The 15469-nt window shown below is 65.3% G+C and overlaps 5 protein-coding genes across 5 annotated transcripts in view; 1 reads left to right on the top strand and 4 right to left on the bottom strand.

Moving 5' to 3' along the window:
- The window catches only part of PFL1_06772 (uncharacterized protein), a gene marked incomplete at both ends in the record, with an annotated part of 5365 nt that extends 4091 nt beyond the window's left edge, over positions 1–1274 (bottom strand). Inside the window, 3 exons of the mRNA XM_007884318.1 lie at positions 27–370; positions 530–1148; positions 1269–1274. Coding sequence (XP_007882509.1) covers positions 27–370; positions 530–1148; positions 1269–1274 — 969 coding nt within the window. The remainder of the gene's footprint in view (positions 1–26; positions 371–529; positions 1149–1268) is intronic.
- Positions 1275–3022: 1748 nt separating this feature from the next.
- PFL1_06771 (uncharacterized protein) lies at positions 3023–4170 on the bottom strand (the record flags this gene model as incomplete). Its single annotated transcript, XM_007884317.1, has 4 exons — positions 3023–3233; positions 3390–3647; positions 3803–3908; positions 4035–4170. The coding sequence occupies 4 exons, from the start codon at positions 4168–4170 to the stop codon at positions 3023–3025; spliced, it is 711 nt and encodes a 236-aa protein (XP_007882508.1).
- A 712-nt stretch (positions 4171–4882) lies between these two features.
- Positions 4883–6539, top strand: PFL1_06770 (uncharacterized protein; the record flags this gene model as incomplete). The annotated part of the gene is made up of 5 exons (XM_007884316.1): positions 4883–5149; positions 5664–5744; positions 5863–6000; positions 6140–6405; positions 6470–6539. 5 exons carry the CDS (start codon positions 4883–4885, stop codon positions 6537–6539), a joined length of 822 nt encoding a protein of 273 aa, XP_007882507.1.
- Positions 6540–7289: 750 nt separating this feature from the next.
- PFL1_06769 (uncharacterized protein) lies at positions 7290–9921 on the bottom strand (the record flags this gene model as incomplete). The annotated part of the gene is made up of 5 exons (XM_007884315.1): positions 7290–7322; positions 7431–7490; positions 7719–8384; positions 8506–9412; positions 9521–9921. 5 exons carry the CDS (start codon positions 9919–9921, stop codon positions 7290–7292), a joined length of 2067 nt encoding a protein of 688 aa, XP_007882506.1.
- Positions 9922–11784: 1863 nt separating this feature from the next.
- On the bottom strand, positions 11785–14365 carry PFL1_06768 (uncharacterized protein; the record flags this gene model as incomplete). Its single annotated transcript, XM_007884314.1, has 3 exons — positions 11785–13055; positions 13166–14075; positions 14168–14365. The coding sequence occupies 3 exons, from the start codon at positions 14363–14365 to the stop codon at positions 11785–11787; spliced, it is 2379 nt and encodes a 792-aa protein (XP_007882505.1).
- Between the last annotated feature and the right edge of the window lie 1104 nt (positions 14366–15469).

Genomic DNA, 15469 nt, shown 5'->3' with positions numbered 1-15469 from the left:
TGGTCAATGTCGCGGGCGCTGCGCACCGAGATCTGCAGCGTGCCCGACAGCGGCTTGCGCAGGTTCTGCCGCCGGTCCTCGAGCGAGTCGGGCAGGCCGTTACCGCCGCTGCCGTCGTCGTCGTCCTCCATGACGTGGAGCTGCTTGTACCGCTTGAGCGCCTGCTGCAGCAGCACAATCTTGCTGGCGCTCTCGACGCGCTTCGACTCGGCGTCGTTTTTGCTCTTGCGGTCGCCCTCGGCCTGGTACAGCTTGGCCATCTTGTCGATGCCCATCTTGTACTGCTTCTCGATCTGCAGCTTGAACTCGAGCTGGTGCAGCATGCGCGAGATCTTGGCAGTCGTGTGCGGCGTGTCGTACTTGATGAGGTCTGCGAGTCGTAAGCCGAGGAGCGGCAGAGAGAACAGGGGCATCGCGCTCGGAGGTCGGTCAGCCTTCGGATCACGGCGCAGTCGGTCATCCTCTCCTGCCCCCCGCGCATGGCATCGGACCGGCGGCAGCGTCCGGCTCTCTGCTGCGCGCTACTCACCCAGGTTCGTGTACTGCTTCCTCGCGCTCGTCCCCATCCTCTGCATGGCAGGCTGCCACGCCTCCGATCCGCCCTGGCCGTACCCGCCTCCTGCTGCAGCACCCCCGGGGCCGCCGCCATAGGGCCCCTGGCCGGCGTACTGCGAGTACGACCCTCCGTCTGGCCCACCGGCGCCCATGTCCGCGCCGGACGGAGGCTGGGTCCTGCCGTCGTACCGCCGCGCCGAGACGCTGGGCGACGAGGGGTTGGACGATCCCCGGTACGACGAGCTGCTGTCGCCGGGGTAGGGCCGGCCGCCCGAGACGGAGCTGGCGAGCGTGGTCTTTGAGGATCCGAAGCTCTGCTGGCTGGTGGCGGGGTTGGTGCTGCCCGCGGTGCTGGCGGGGCTGTCGGTACGAGCGCCGAGCGCCATGCCGCCGCTGGCCCGTCGCGTCTTGAGGCTCTGAAGGCTTTCCTCGAGATACGAGATGTTCCTCTGGGCCTCGCGGATCTGAGACTCGGCCTGGCGGATGACGTCCGGGTTGTTGGTGGCGCCGCGCAAGGCCTGGTTACCCTCCATGATCCGACGCTGGGTCTGGATCCGGGCGTAGACCTCGGCCACCTTGGTCTCGGTCGGGTCCTGCGCCAAGAGGCATCGCGGGGAAGAGGGGGCGGAAGGGTGGGGTCGCACAAGGTCGGGTGTCAGCATGCTGGAGGTGCGCGCTCACCTTCCGCCTGCGGGAGGCTGGGCGGTACTCACTGCCATCTTGTCTTGTTTCGGTCGAGTCTGGCGAGCGAACCGGGTCGAGTCTAGGCTAGATGGAGCGCGTGGGAGAGCACGCGTCTAGGCGGCGACGGATGTACGCTCAGGGATCGGCTTGCCGATCAATGTGGCTTCGAGGTGCGTGCGAGCAACGCGATAAGTCGGGCCGGCGAGGTGTCTGGCGGCGTTGTAGGAGCGCCTGCAGATGGCAGCGAGCGAGCGATTGGAACGAGTGCACCTGCTGGTGCCAGCTTCTCGTTGGCGGCCGTCCAACAAGGAAGAGAGTCGGTTGTTGCCTTTGCCACACCAGGCTGGAGACCTGTGCCTGGCAGAGGTCGGGTTCACTGGTGCGCTAATCAGCTCTGACCGACGGCGGCTGGTGTCACCTGTTGGCCAAGGGTGCCAGGCAGCGTGGTGTTGGTCGTGGCGGTCAGTCGGCGGACTTGGCTTCGAGAGCGGGCGCCGAAGCTTGGTGTCCTGGAAGCGACGACAGCAGCGGCGCGATGCAGCCGGCAGTCGCCAATCGTCGACGCAGCAAGAGTAGGGGCGGATGAGGTTGTCGAAGATGGCTCGATCTGGTGGAGCCCTGGTTGTGATCGTCGGCGGCGACGGTGCAGGCAAGAAGCGCACGAGGAGAGGTCGACAAGGAGATGGGCGGCGTGACCGCGGGTTGGGATAATGGATGGTGCTGGGTATGATGGTGATCGCTGCCGTCGACTTGGCTGGGCTGGTGGATGGTCGGGTTGGTTGGGTTGGTTGGCAGCCGCGCGGAGTGGCCCTGGCCCTGGCCCTGGCTTGCTTGCTTGCTTGCTCGCCCTGCTTGGGGTCGGTCGGGGGTGGGTCGGTTGGTTTGGCGGTGGATCGCCCGGTCGGTGCGCTGACCCGTCGGTCGCTCGCTCGCTCGTCTCGCTCCCCCCAAATCCGCCTGGCTGGCTGGCCTGTCCGTTCACAGGCCCGGCCGGTGCGTGCGCGAGGCGGGGCGGGGCGGGGCGGGGCGGGGCGGGGCCGCGCTGGGCGTGCGAGCGAGCACCGCCTCCTGAGCCAGCAGCAGCATCCGAGGGCACAGCAGCGAAAAAGGGGGTGCGCCGGCCTCGCCCGCCCTCTGCTGGCCTGCTGGGCGGGCCTAGGCTGCCCTTTTCTCGGCCTGATGACGGGATGGCAGGCGCGCACGGTCCACGCCAAGGATGCCTGCCTCCCGCCCTCGCCCTCCTTGCTGGTAGGCTGGCGACCTCTCTTCCCAGCGCGAAGCCATCTCGACGGACATCTCGCTCTTCCACCACCACCACCTGCGCCCTCCATCGCACCTTCTTGCCCGACAGCATTCCCGGCTTCGCGCACCAAGCGGGGTCAAGAGGGGAAATGCCACATAGTATTACACAGTTGAGGTGACCGAGGCGGGCGCAGCGGGCCAAGGAGAGGGTATGCAGGATGCTCGGGAGGGTGGACTACAGGAGGGCGGGTGGGAGAGACACAAGGAGAAGAAGCGCACGACGAGGATGGTTCAGGGTCGAGAAGGAGGGGAGAAGGGGGGAAAAGAGGAAGGCTCGGCCGCTGGCTTGGTCCGAACTGGAGCAAGGGCCGCCCTTCGACTCAACGGCGATGGCGGTTGCAGTGGGCAGCTGGTGGCGCGGCGGACCGGGGCGGATGCGCAGTCGACTGTTGAAAGTCGTCGCCTTCAACGCTTGCCGGTCCACACGGCAGCAGAACGGAAGCGTTCGCTGCGGCCCACACGATGGCCTGCCCAGGCCGGCTCAGCGGCTCTTGCGCGGCGTGGCCGAGTGGGAGCGGGTGCCGGCGGCGGGGCCGTCGACGCTCTGCGCCTCGTCGCGCTCCTTGGCCGCCTTCTTCTGCTTGGCAGCCAGCGCGTAAATGTTGTTGGTGAACGGCTCCTCGTAGCGCAGCGCGATCGAGTAGACGACGACGACGAGGACGCTGAGGATGAGGCCGGCGGGCTTGCCGAACCTGCACGGACGATCGGCGTGGCAGACAAGAGGAAGAGCCGAGAACGACGACGGTCAGCGGGAACAGGTCTAGGGGGGGCCGAGGCAGGCAGACGATCTCCGGACAGGCAGCACCGCCAAGCCGGCGATGGCGAGCGGCGAGCGGCGATTGACTCACCAGAGGGCGACGGCGACAAAGCTCATCGAGGAGCCCCAGTACATGGGGTTGCTCATGGTGTTGAAGGGGAAGCCGGTGACCATGTGGTCCATGAGGATGCCAAAGTAGTCTCCGAGGTAGGTGCCCGTCACGCCGAGGGCCCACATGGAGCTGAGGACAAAGACGTTGCCCGAGAGGAAGAGGCCGGCGGCGAGGGGCTTGACGGCGGGGTGGAGCAGCAGCGGGTGGGTGGGCTGGTCCTTGAGGGCGACATTGTAGCTGCGAGCGGCCGAGGGAGAGGGGGCGAGAGGGAGAGCCGCAGAGGCAGGGGGAGGAGGAGGAGGTCCAGGACGAGGACGGATGAGCCGACGTGGGTGCGATGGCAGCGGGTCGGAAGGGCGCCACCCCAACGGAAAGAAGCCGGCTCTGCTCACAGGTGGTCGCGGATGATGCCGAGCGAAAAGATGCTGACGGCGAGCAGGTAGCAGCCGAGGTATCGGCGGCCTCCGAGAATCTTGGTGATGGTCTTGTTGTGGTACTCTGCGAGGAGGGTGCCAAACGAGATGAGGCAGGGGTAGCGGGTCAGTCGAGTATCCTCGAGGGCACGGGCAAGGCGCCTCGACGGCCGCTGCAAAGCTGCTCGCGTCGTCGCGCCGGCAAGCTCACCGTTCTGGGCGACAATGTTCCAGTAGAGCGGGTTGAAGCAGATCGAGGCGGTGGCAATCCAGAACGACTTCTGCGAGAGGTCGACGACGCCCTTGACGAGGTACGGGTTGCTGGGCTGCGAAAAGAGGTGCGACATCCTGGACAGCTGCTGCGACGACGGTGGGTGAGAGGAGGCGAGGAAGAAGGCGCGAGCAACGACAGGTCGGACTGCCACGGAAAGGGAAGCAAGCAAGGGCGAGCGAGGGGTCGAGGAGCAGGGCACGAAGAGGGAGGGGGCGCTGCTGAGTGATGGGTGACGGGGGGGACGGATGGCGGTGGAAGAAAAGCTGCTGGGCGGCAGGCATGGATGGCCCTGGCCTGTTCGTCGGTCGACGAGCGGACGGGGCCATGCCGATCCACGCCCGCGGCCGGCAACATTCCGACACGGACGTCTTGCTTGCTTCTTCTTGGGGGCCCCCCACGCCTTTGGGCGTTTCACGCTCTCGCCAGCGCCGCCGCACCGCCCGCCGCCCTGCCTGCTTGTTTCGGACATCTGCAATCGTAATCCCTCTGCCTCCCCTTCCCCTCCTTGCCCTTCATCTCCTCCATCATCACCCGCTTCGCTGTCCTTGCCATCGACAGTGCCGCCCCCTCCGCTGCGACGCCCGCTCGATGGCCGCCTCAGGCGCTGCTCCCGAATCTTGTCGGCTCTCTATGGCACCCTCCGTTCGTGTGTCTCCGCCCGCGCAGGCAGATCCTCCCGGCGTCTTTTTGCCCACTCGCGCAGGCTGCACCTGATCTCTTCCAATCGACAGTCAGTCGCCGCCGGGCCGTCGCGTCGAGCCTGCATCGAGCGCGCCGCCAGAGCCATGAATAGCGTACGCAGCCATCCTCGGCCTCCGTTCGACCTCCGCTGCGAGGCGTCCTACATCATCCTCCGGCCCGGCGACACACGACCCGCCCGGAGCGATGCGCTTGGAGCCGACGACACCCGCCTGGTCGATGGGCAGCTGCCGCTGCGCATCACGGCGTCAGAGTCAACCTCGCTGCTCCCTGGAGCAGGAGCCTCGCGGGCCGAGCTCGACGTGGCCGCCCTGTCCGGCCTCGAGGAGGGCGTGTCGGCGTTCCTGCAACAGGTGAATCCGCACATCGGCCCCTCTCGGTCACCTTGGTGCACGACATAGCACTGGCGGCCAAGCGCGCGCGAGGTGGCGAGCCGGCGCTGATGGGACCACGATTTTTCTGCCTGCCGCTGCCGCTGCCTCAGCACCTCGACCTTCTTTGCCTTCGCTCCTGCTGCAGAGAAGCTCGTTCAGCTGTCGCAGACCCGGACGCCTCGGATGTGCGCCGGCCAGAACGATCTGCTTTGCTCTGTGGGCTCTGTCGCGGTGCTCGCAAAGATCCTACCCAGCTCGTGCTGAAGCGCTGACGCACTGTCTTGACCTCCTTGGACTCGATCGTCCAGACCGCCTGGAGTCTGCGCATCCCCTTCTCGCCCCTCTGCCACCCTCAACGTCAAAGGAAGCCGGGCTGCTTGAGCTGGAGCTGCATCTGATCTGGTCGCGTCCTGCGACAAGGTCTGCCAGGTCAGGGCCTGACCTTTGGCGGCTCTTGTCGGCCTCGCCACTACCTCGGACGCTGTCCGATCAGCTGGACCGCGAGCTGGCCGCTTCGATCCATAAGCACCTGGTCGAGCCGCTCGGTCACGTCTTCTGCGGGCCGTACATCGAGGTGAGCTTGGATCCTTGCCATCCATGTCGGTCTGGTCCCTCGCTCCCGAGGTCTGGCCAACATGGCCTCGATCTGACGTTTGCGCATCGGGCCTCCTTCATTCTGTCGCGCCTTGTAGCGGAAGCGACAGGTCGAGCCTTGGATCGACTCGCTGGCCATGTCGCTGTCGAAGATGCTCGAGATGCCAGGGGCTGCCGAACGCCCAGGTCCCTTTCTGGACCGCGGCCATGGATCCAAGCCCCTCCGCCAGGACCTGGTACGACTGGACGAGGCTTGCCTGCCGCCGGCCGCGTTCAAGGCGAGTGGCGCCAGCATCCCCGGAGCCAGAAGCGGGCTGGCCAGCTGCGAGGGCTGACTGGACGACTGCATCGATCGCGCACTCCCGCTCCCACCAGGCTTCCTTCTTTGCATCGCGCGGGAAAGGTTCCGCCGTCGCGATTGGGACGATGAGCCTGGACGAGGACGTCGCCGACCTGCTGGAGTTTCTGCAGACCTCGCAGGAATTGCCAGACAAAGAGGAGGCTCTCCTCGGCTTCGGCAGCAGCGATTGCAGCGACGACGACGACGAGGAGCTCTGGGCCGAGGACATCGACTGTCTCCTCGACACTGCTGCTTCCTACCAGCGCGCTCACCGAGGCGTCTGCCAGCCGGGACACACGACGTGGCAGCATCAGGCGCCAGACGAAGACTTTCCGGTTCTTTGCCCGTCGCCGCTCGCGATGCAGTCTCACCTCCAAGCTCATGGCGCCGGGACGCCGATTGGGAGGCCAGATCACGCACCTAGCCTGCAACTAGGACTAGGGGAGCGCACAGACGCGCTGGGAAGCTCGACGCGGGCGCATCGCTGGTCCTCCTCCTTCGATCCCATCATCGACGTCGAGATGCCCAGCGCGCGGGAGCCATCGCTCAAGACCCTGAAGCGGCACCGAGACGCCGAGGCCGAGGCACGGACACCGTACGGGCCCGAGGGGTGCGCGCGACTCCGGCTGACGCAGGGGAACGCCTGGCCGTGAGAGGCGCCCAGATGGCGACGCACGCGGCCTCGTTCTCGAGTGGCGGCCAATCCCGCACTGGCTCGGTCTAAAAAAGTGGCCGCACATATCCGCCGCAAAGCGACGATGGACCTCTGGGGTTGTTGACCTTGATGCGTCGGGCACCATCGCGCCTCGGGTGCGTGGTACCGTTTCACAGAACCGGTCAGGGCATTCATCGAGGCCCCATTTGCCGACCTATCGGCATCGTGGGTACGACGCCTCTGCGTATGCGCCCCCATCCTTGACTTGCGGGGTGCGGCTACCGCTCGGTCCCGACGATAGCATCCCGAAGCGCGTCCAACCCGCACGGGAGAAGGCGGAAGGGTAGGGCGCGTGCGAGGACAACAGGTGGCGGTGGTCGCACGAAACTTTGGGCCTCAGCACGGACGGGGAACCTTGATATCTGTCTTGCCATCTTTTTGTCTCCTTTGATGCAGTGGAGGAGATGGCGTTGTCTGCGAGCCCGCATTGTGCCCGCGACCGGCGTAGAGGAAGCTGCGCTGCAAGTGGTTCAGAGGGGGACAAAGCAAACGACGAGCAGAGACTATGCGTTGACCCGCCCCCCGCGGAGCCAGGAGGAAACGGCATCGAGGAAACAGTCAATATCTCTCGATGCCGACGAGGATGGGGGTTCAGAGGGGACACTACTCACGGGTAGACCGCACGCTGCAATCTTCATCTTGAAAACGCCACGCGTCTTTCGTATCCCCTTCTACCCGATCCGATGGTGGTGCCGGTGTCGGCGCAGCAACGGCCAACAGAAGGACGAGGCGGAGAGGGTCAGGATGGAGTGAGGGACGAGAGCGGAAATGCAAGGGTTCGGTCGGGTCGGGTCGGGTCGGGTCGGGTCGAGGTGCTCATCAGCAAATGCTATCCTCGTCTGCTTGGTCGTTCAAGAAGGGGGCGGAGCATGGCGTCGCGCGCGGGGGGGTGGACTCACGCTACCGTCCTGGTTGTGTACGAGGATCTCGGCGTCCCAGTAGAGCGGGTCCTCTTCCCCCTCGGCCTTGCCCTTGCCCACGCCCTCGTCCTTGGCCTTCCTCGTGCACACGCCCTCAGTCTGCCCCTCTTCCTCTGCCTCCCCCTGACCTTGGCCACCCTGACGTTGATGGAGACCGACGACCTCCTGGTGACTCTCGACGGCCTCCTCGTACAGCCTGAAAAACTCGGCCGCCGAGTGCTCGGTCATGAGCTGGTAGCAGCTCACCCTGCCCTCCTCGAGGTCGGCCTTGGCCCGCCCAAAGAGGTTCTGGGCGATGCGGTTGGACGCGTACACCTCGCCCGCCTTGCGGCACACGAGCATGGCGACGGGCGAAAAGGGGAGCACCGACTCGGTATAGTAGCGCACGTTGCCCGCCCACTCGGCGTGCAGCTGGATGAGCGTCGGCGGCTGGATGGCGTCCTCGACCTCGAACCACAGCTTGCGCACCTTGGACAGCGCCGCTTCGACTGACCGGATCGACGTGGCCGACCAGCGCTGCTCGGTCATGTAGCGCATCAGCGAGGCGTACCCCTTGCGGTATGGGTAGGGCGAGTAGACGCTCGACGGTGGAGCGCTCTTGCTCATCCGTCGCGCCGAGGAGCGCTGCTCGGATGTCGGATCGAACTGGGCGGCCGACCGTGGGAGAGGCAGGCATGGGACAAGCCAAGCGGGGTGGCAGATTCTTGTTCAGCAAATAGCAGGCCGAGACGGCAGCGCTGCGGCTAGAGACGCTCCAAGGACTTACCCCTGCTGTCTGGGTGTAGGCCGACGACGCGGGAGCCTGCGTGTCCCTGTCTCTGCCGTGCGCTGCCGGTGCGACTTTGGCGAGTGTAAGTGGAGCGGCAGCGGGTGGTTGCAGCTGGTGGACCGGGGCCAGCCGAGCGTGCTGCCATGCCTCTTCGCTCGTTGGCGGCCCATCGTTGAGGATGGCATGCCCGTTCAGAGGTGGCTGATGCATCGGCGCGCCCGGCGCAAGCGATGTCGATGGCGGCAGCGGCGGCGGCTGCGGCGCGCCCGAGGAAGCGGCAGCCATCGACGAGCCCGAGGCGTAGGGTTGCGTTAGGTCGAAAAAGTACGACGAGAAGAGCGAGTCGAGCTCGGCGGAGCTAGGGGGCTGGAAGATGGGCTGCTCGCTCAGTACCGCCGAAGCCACCTCGCGCGAGGTCGGTTCGGGGTGCGGCGCCGTTTCTGTCGCTGCGGTCGAGCCGGGAGGCATCGACTGGTGCGGATGCGATGGGGGATGCGGTTGCGGGTGCTGCATCTGTGGCTGCGGCTGCGGCTGCGGATGGGAAGGCACGGCAAAGCCGCGCTGCTGGTCATCGAGCAAAGGCGTCGAGTTGCCAGACGGATATAGGTCGGACGAGGTCTCGCTGTAGCTGGCCGAGGGCGCCGCCGAGGTAGAGGCGGCGCCGCCGGGGTGGTGGGGTGAGAGACGCCACTGCCGATGCTGCTGTTGGAGCTGGTGCTGCTGGGTTTGCTGTTGTTGCCGTGGTCGCTTGTACCGTTGCTGCTCCTGGCGCTGATGCTGTGGCTGCTGCTGCTGGGTGACCTCTTGGGCGGGATGGAAGCTGGCCTCTATGGGCGGGCCACGGGTCCAGGCGGCCTCGTTGGCGGAGGATTCGGTGCATCGATCTGCGATTCCCCTCTTGACGCTGTCAGACGAGGGGAGCCCAAGGTTGGCGGGGAGAGATCAAGAGGGGTCAGCTCGAGCGCCAGTTGGTTGGCTTGGCATGGACAGGAGGGAAGGGGGCGAAACCCACCACCTCGAGCAAGGCCTGGCCTCTTCGCAGACGAGGTGGCTGCGGCGGCAGTAGACGCAGGCCTGCCTGAGCTTCCTCTTTCGCTTGATTCCTGCGCCTTGGGCTGTGGCGCTGGTCGCCTCTGGGTTTCGCCCGTCGAGGTGTCCTGCCGCCGGTGCCAGGACGGCAGAGTCGTGCGCGAGAGATGGAGCGCCGCTAACACCAGGTGGTTTGTTGTCGTACGTGTCGCCGTCGAGGCTGTTTGAGGCTGTGCGGGCGTGGAGGAGCTCGTAGTCGTCGATGAGGTAGTTTGGGAGGGTCCTGCGGTGCGGGGGAGCCTCGATGGTTGGCGGCGAGGGGCGTGCTGTGGTGTCGTGGGCCATGGCGAGGCACGAGGGCTGCTGGGGTAGGTTGTTGGCCATGTTTGACAGCGGCGGCGGTGGGGTGGGTGCGAAGGAGAAGGAAGGAGTGGGAGCCGGTGGTGGTGGTGCTAGAGCGGGCCAAGGAGGCAGATGAGGGTGACGAAGGGCGGGTGGCGGGTGGCGAGGCCGCAAGCAGCGACGAGCCGACGGCGACGACGAAGACGACGAGGGCGCAAGCAAACGTTGACGGGGTATGGAAAACGACGAGGCGATGAAGAAAGAGAAGAAGGACGAGGACGAGGACGAGGAGCAGAGACGAGGTCGGCGGTGGGTACGTACACCACCGAGACCGGCGGGCAGCGCCTCGACGACGACGACAAAGAGCGACCTCAGCTCACCTCACCTCACCTCGCCGGGCGCAGCCGCGGGGGCCAAAAGGAAAAGCAAACAAAAAAAAGTCGGATTCACCTCCACACACGCTCTCGCTCAGCAGCCAGCCAGCCAGCCAGCCAGGCATGCAGGCGGCATCCCGCCGCCTTTCAAACGACAAAAGCGGGCCACCACCACCAGCTGCACCCTGCACGCGCGCCTGCCAGATTTCAGCCACGGCCCACGGCCCACGACCCTGGCTCGCCCACCCCCTCCAACCCGGTCGGCCAAGGCCCCGCCAGCCCGGCTCAGCCACCTCGCATCGTCATCCGGCTACACGACACGCTGCCCGCTCCCCTCGAACTCGTCGTACCGTATCACGTACGTAACACGACCCACCCACCGACCGACCGACCGACCTTTTCCTAGCCTTCAACCGCCTCGTCCAAGCAAGACGGCGACGGCTGTAGCAGCCGCACACGCTCCTCCGGCCTCGCTCCATGTTCCTTTTCTCCCGAGCGCCGCCAAACCCCGACGCGCCTCGCGCGCCGCACGCCCATGCTGACGGCGGCAGGCCTCCTCGATTGTCGGTGCTGAGCTACATACATACACACATACATACATAGCTGTACACCGTGCCACCGTGCAACCGTCGTCGCCATGTCTTTGGGAGCATCTCGTCGGCCCGCGGTAAAGCATGCAATCACAAATCACGTCCGCGTCTCGTCGGCGATGCGTCCTGTGTGAGATTCGTTGCCTGCCTCTTTGCTTCATCTTGTGTGGCGGCCGTTGCTCGCTACCTAGCACTCTTCGCGCCCGTCGGCCGCCTGCAACCGGGCACTCGTGCCGCCCCTCGCCCGTCTGCTACAGTACCCCTCGTCCGGCCGCCCCTCGCCCGTCTGCTACAGTACCCCTCGTCCGGCCGCCCCTCGGCCCGTCTGCTACAGTACCCCTCGTCCGGCCGCTCGCCTGCCATCTCCCGCTTTCGGGGCGCCCGCCTGCCGCCTGCAACGCTGTCCTCGTGGCGTCCCTCCCTCGCCGCCACTCTGTCCCCCGCAGCGCCCGCAGCGGCCCGCCAATGACGAGCAAGCCCTCTACCAGCCCCGCCAGCCGCAGACGCACGCGCGGCTCAAAGACGATGCCACGCCTTGCCCTCCCGTTCCACGTCCGGTGCGACCGTCGGACCGAGATGCCTTGCTCGCATCGACGACGGCTATCTTTCAGGCCTCCAATTCGTGGTGCCATTGCGCTTCCTTGGCCCGTCGTCGTTGTCCGCAGCTTCCCCCCTTTTCTTTTTTTTTTTTTTTTTTTTTTTTTTTTTCTTTTTTTTTCCTTTTTTCCCCCTTTCCACTTGGCTCCTCGTGTCGTCGGCAGGTGCTCCGGCATGCGCCCGGGCGGAACCATACCTGGAAGCGACACCCTGGCCTCGGTTTGCTGGGTGCCTACGAGCCAGCCGGGTCGACACCGCCAATACCCATTGATCTGTCTGCTTTGATAGCCTGCGATCAATGATCCAAAGGCCGTTGATTTATGGGTGTGACAGCTGCAGCGATCTCACTCTTCCCAGCCATCGGGTCCATCGCCCTCCTCGCTCACTGCCAGCGCGGCGCCTCCATCTTCATCGTACACGAGGCCGCACCCGTCGTGAAACGTGGGCTCCTCGACCTCCGCCCCATCCCCCGCCATCTGGGGCTTCTTGACAAGCGAAGCGACCTGCTCGGCCGCCTGGAACTGGCCGAGGAACGGAAAGACGGCGGCATCGCAGCCCCGGATACGCAGCGAGACGATGGGTGCATTGCCCTGCATGCAGTCCGTCGCGCTGCATGTCGTTGACTCCATCACCTTGACGTGGGACGAGATCGACTCGGCGCGTTTGAATGCCACCCCGGTGCCGAGATCGAAGAGCATCGTGAAGAGCGGCGCTCGCGCATCGGCATCATCCCTGGCACCCTGCCGCGCATCGGTTGCCGAAAGCGGAACGATGCGGGGCCCGTGCAGGCAGTCTGTGCCCGAGAATGGGCTCGCCTTGTCCTTGGCCCGCCAGGCAATGTAGCTCATTTGCCCCGCCGCTTGGTCCTCGTCGTCGAGCGCGTCTTCGAGCGACCCGAGATAGACGGGGATCACGCCGTCGATCCCCGGCTGGCTCTCGTGGCATTGGAGCGCCAGCCCACGCTTCCAGCAATACCAGAGCAGGCGCGGACCAAACGCGTAGGCCTTGCTGGCAAGCCTGGCCATGTGCGTGAAGTTGAGCCAAGCAGCGCTGCCACCGGACTGCTCGCCACTTGGATCCATTTGCACCGAGCCAGCTGTCTCGAAGGCTTCTTGGCGGCTGTCGTCGTCCATGTTCTTGTCGGCACCGGAATTGCGCTCCGTTGCACCTCGCCTCTGGCACCGGAAGTCAATGAGTTGCTCGAGCTGTGCGAGCGCCGCATGACCGCAGGCGGGCCCCAACAAAGTCGGCAGAAAGGAGGCGAGGCTGATGGCAGGGACATGCTCCAGCTTGCCGTCGCTCTCGTGTTGCTCAGCGAAGGTCTTGCGAGCCTGAGTCAGCTCGTCGCATGCATCACGGGCCATCGTAAGGAGTAGTGGCACCGCAAACTCGCCCTCGACGCCCTTGAGGGCGATGGCAGAGTCGAGGGCCAAAGACTTGGCGAGCGTAGAGAGGACCTCGCTGTACCGCCACAGGGCCTCGTGGTCGGTCTCGTCGGACGTGAGAGCGACCCAGGCCGCCAGAGCAAGGAGCGGTTCGCTCGGAGCGGCTGTGACAATCTTTCCCGCGTCCAGGTTGGTGACGTACCGCATGTGGCGATCCACCGAGTCCCCGGCTAGCGCCCACGAAGCGTTGCCGTGCTCGAGGGGAAGGAGGTTGACGCAGACGCGTTGGAGAGGGCGGTGATGGCCCGGAGCTTCGGGTCGGTGTCCCTCGCCAGCTGACCATGGCAGAGCTTCTCAAGAGCGTCGAAGAGAACCTGTTCCGATTCGCAGCCGTCCCACAGCGGCCGGCCGTACCGCTTCAGAGCATCGAGTTGGAGCGCGTCCCTAGGCCTCGAGACGGTTTGGGGCGTCTGGACAAAGGTGTCGTGGCCGCGAAGCAGGCATGGGGGTAGCGCAAGCATCGTGGCCTCCCTATCCGACTTCTCGGTCCTCGACGAGGGGATCATGCCGCTGATGGAGCTTGAGGTGTCGAGCATGAGCAGCCAGAGGGCGACCTTGGCGCTGGCGAGCTTCTCCCCGATGAGTTGAACGCACCGACGCAGGTGGACCAGCTTGAGCTCTTTCTGCTCATCGATCTTCTCAAGCGGTGTACACCCGTCGACGGCAAGCAGCACCAGCGGTCGCTCCATTTTGAACTTCTTCAGGGATGCTTTGACTGCGGGGGTGCTCAAGAGCTGTTCGGCGAGTGCATCTAGCTCAGGTCTGATCAGGACCTTGACCATCCTGGCTGCCTCGTCGATGTCCGAGGTGAGCGCTTCCGATGCGTGCGCGTCGCGGTACCGCTGGGCCATCTTGCGCGCGCCCGCTGCCACGGCTCGAATGGCTTCTTGACGCTTCGCGCTGGGCTCGAGGCGGCGATCCTCGGCGCTGTAGCAACTGTGCTCCCACGTGGCAAAGACGTCCGACATGTCGGTGGCGCTGGTGTCGGCGCTGGCCGCGGCCTGCTTCAGCCAGGACGCGAACAGCGCGATGACGGCGAGGTCGGGCCGGTAGGGATCGCAATGGACAAAGTACTCCCTGATCGGCAAGTCGAGGGGCGGGAAGCCGTGCAGCACACCGGGGACGCCGGCAAGGACCGGGTCTCGCAGGGTCAGGGAGAGGCTAGGCCAAAACCTACGCAATTCCCAGACCTGATTGGCGGCAGAAGGGGATGGAAGGGGTTTCGGGTTTTTGCGGGAGTCAGCGTGGGGCCCTGAGGTGGCTGCCGATGGTGAACGCTTACCGCGCGGCTCTTGCCGGTCCCGCTGGACTGGACGATGGCGATGATCCTGCCACAGTATTGCTTCCCGACGTCCTTCTGCCTCGCACCGTAGTCGTAGAGGCTCGAGTAATAGACACGGATCCTTTTCTCGAGCCACAGAGCCGGTGTCTCCTTCGTACGGCCGATCGAAGCCCGAAGCGGCGCGACCGTAGCCTCCATCGCTGTAGAGGGGACGCGAAGGAAGCGGTTTGAAAGCACTCAGTGGGACACGTCAGACGAGGCGATGGGGGCGACGCTACAAGCTGCCAACAGAAGAGGCCACCCATCTGTCGGCGCCAGAAGCGAGAAAGATGGGCTTTCGGGTGGTACCTGTCGTGATAAGCGGATGAGGGTGAGCGCGAAGTCCGAGACCGACGAGGCGGGCGCATCAACGGGTCACTTACGGGCGATACCGCGACGGACAAGCCATTCAAGGAGGGCCGTGACGTCGTCCGGGTAGGTGAGCTGCTGCCATCGAGCCAGAAAGTATCGGGACAGCTCTTCCGCTCCGAGCGTTGGAAAGGGTGTGTCGTGCGAGTCGAAGAGGAGTTTGACAGGAGGCCCAAGTGGGTCGTCGCGTGGGAGAGGTCTCTGCTTGAAAAGCTTGTTCCGTCGAATAATGGTCAGAATGAGCGACAGGCATCCGTGGACGATTGCAGGATGACGAACGCCATCGTTGTTTGACTTTAGGATGGTGTTCAGCTGCTGTATATTTGCCTCGAGCGTCAGGACAGGGTTGCTTTCCATGACGATGTCGATGGCGGAGCGTATGGTGGCGGACGCGATGCTGGACCCATCGGAGGTTGTTGCGTCGTGCGACGAAACCGGGTCGTTGTGGTGCTTTCGGGCCCGAGAGGCGAGAGAGGAGGCACCGCGCGTAGGCACGATGTCGTCGTCCCGGCCGTGCGCAGCCATGATGGCGGCCGGGATGGAGCAGCGCTCGCGGGTGCGGGGAATGGGTGGGCGGATTGTCGGTGTATGCGTGCCTGCCCGCTCGAGGACGGCGGTGATAGGGAGAGAGACGGGCCAAGGAGGGTGCCCACACGATAGCGGCGCTGTGAGCGTCGCTGGACGTTGGTGATGGAGGCAACGGCGATGGTGGGGGGCGTTGGAGATGGTGTTGCTGGTGGCGGTGGTGGGAAGAAAAGAAAGAGACGCTTGCTGTCTCGGCCCTACTTGTAACCCACTCAAGGCGGAGAAAAGCAAGCTCCCTGCAGGGGGTCGCCCCTTGGTGCTCCAGCTCACCTCCGTCTCTTTCTTCATCACTTGCGCCATCAGGGCCAC

Source organism: Pseudozyma flocculosa (assembly GCF_000417875.1).
Source record: "Pseudozyma flocculosa PF-1 unplaced genomic scaffold scaffold00030, whole genome shotgun sequence".
NCBI classification, from domain to species: domain Eukaryota; kingdom Fungi; phylum Basidiomycota; class Ustilaginomycetes; order Ustilaginales; family Ustilaginaceae; genus Pseudozyma; species Pseudozyma flocculosa.
The sequence above is the reverse complement of the archived record's forward strand: the minus strand, read 5'-3'. Positions and strand labels throughout refer to the sequence as shown.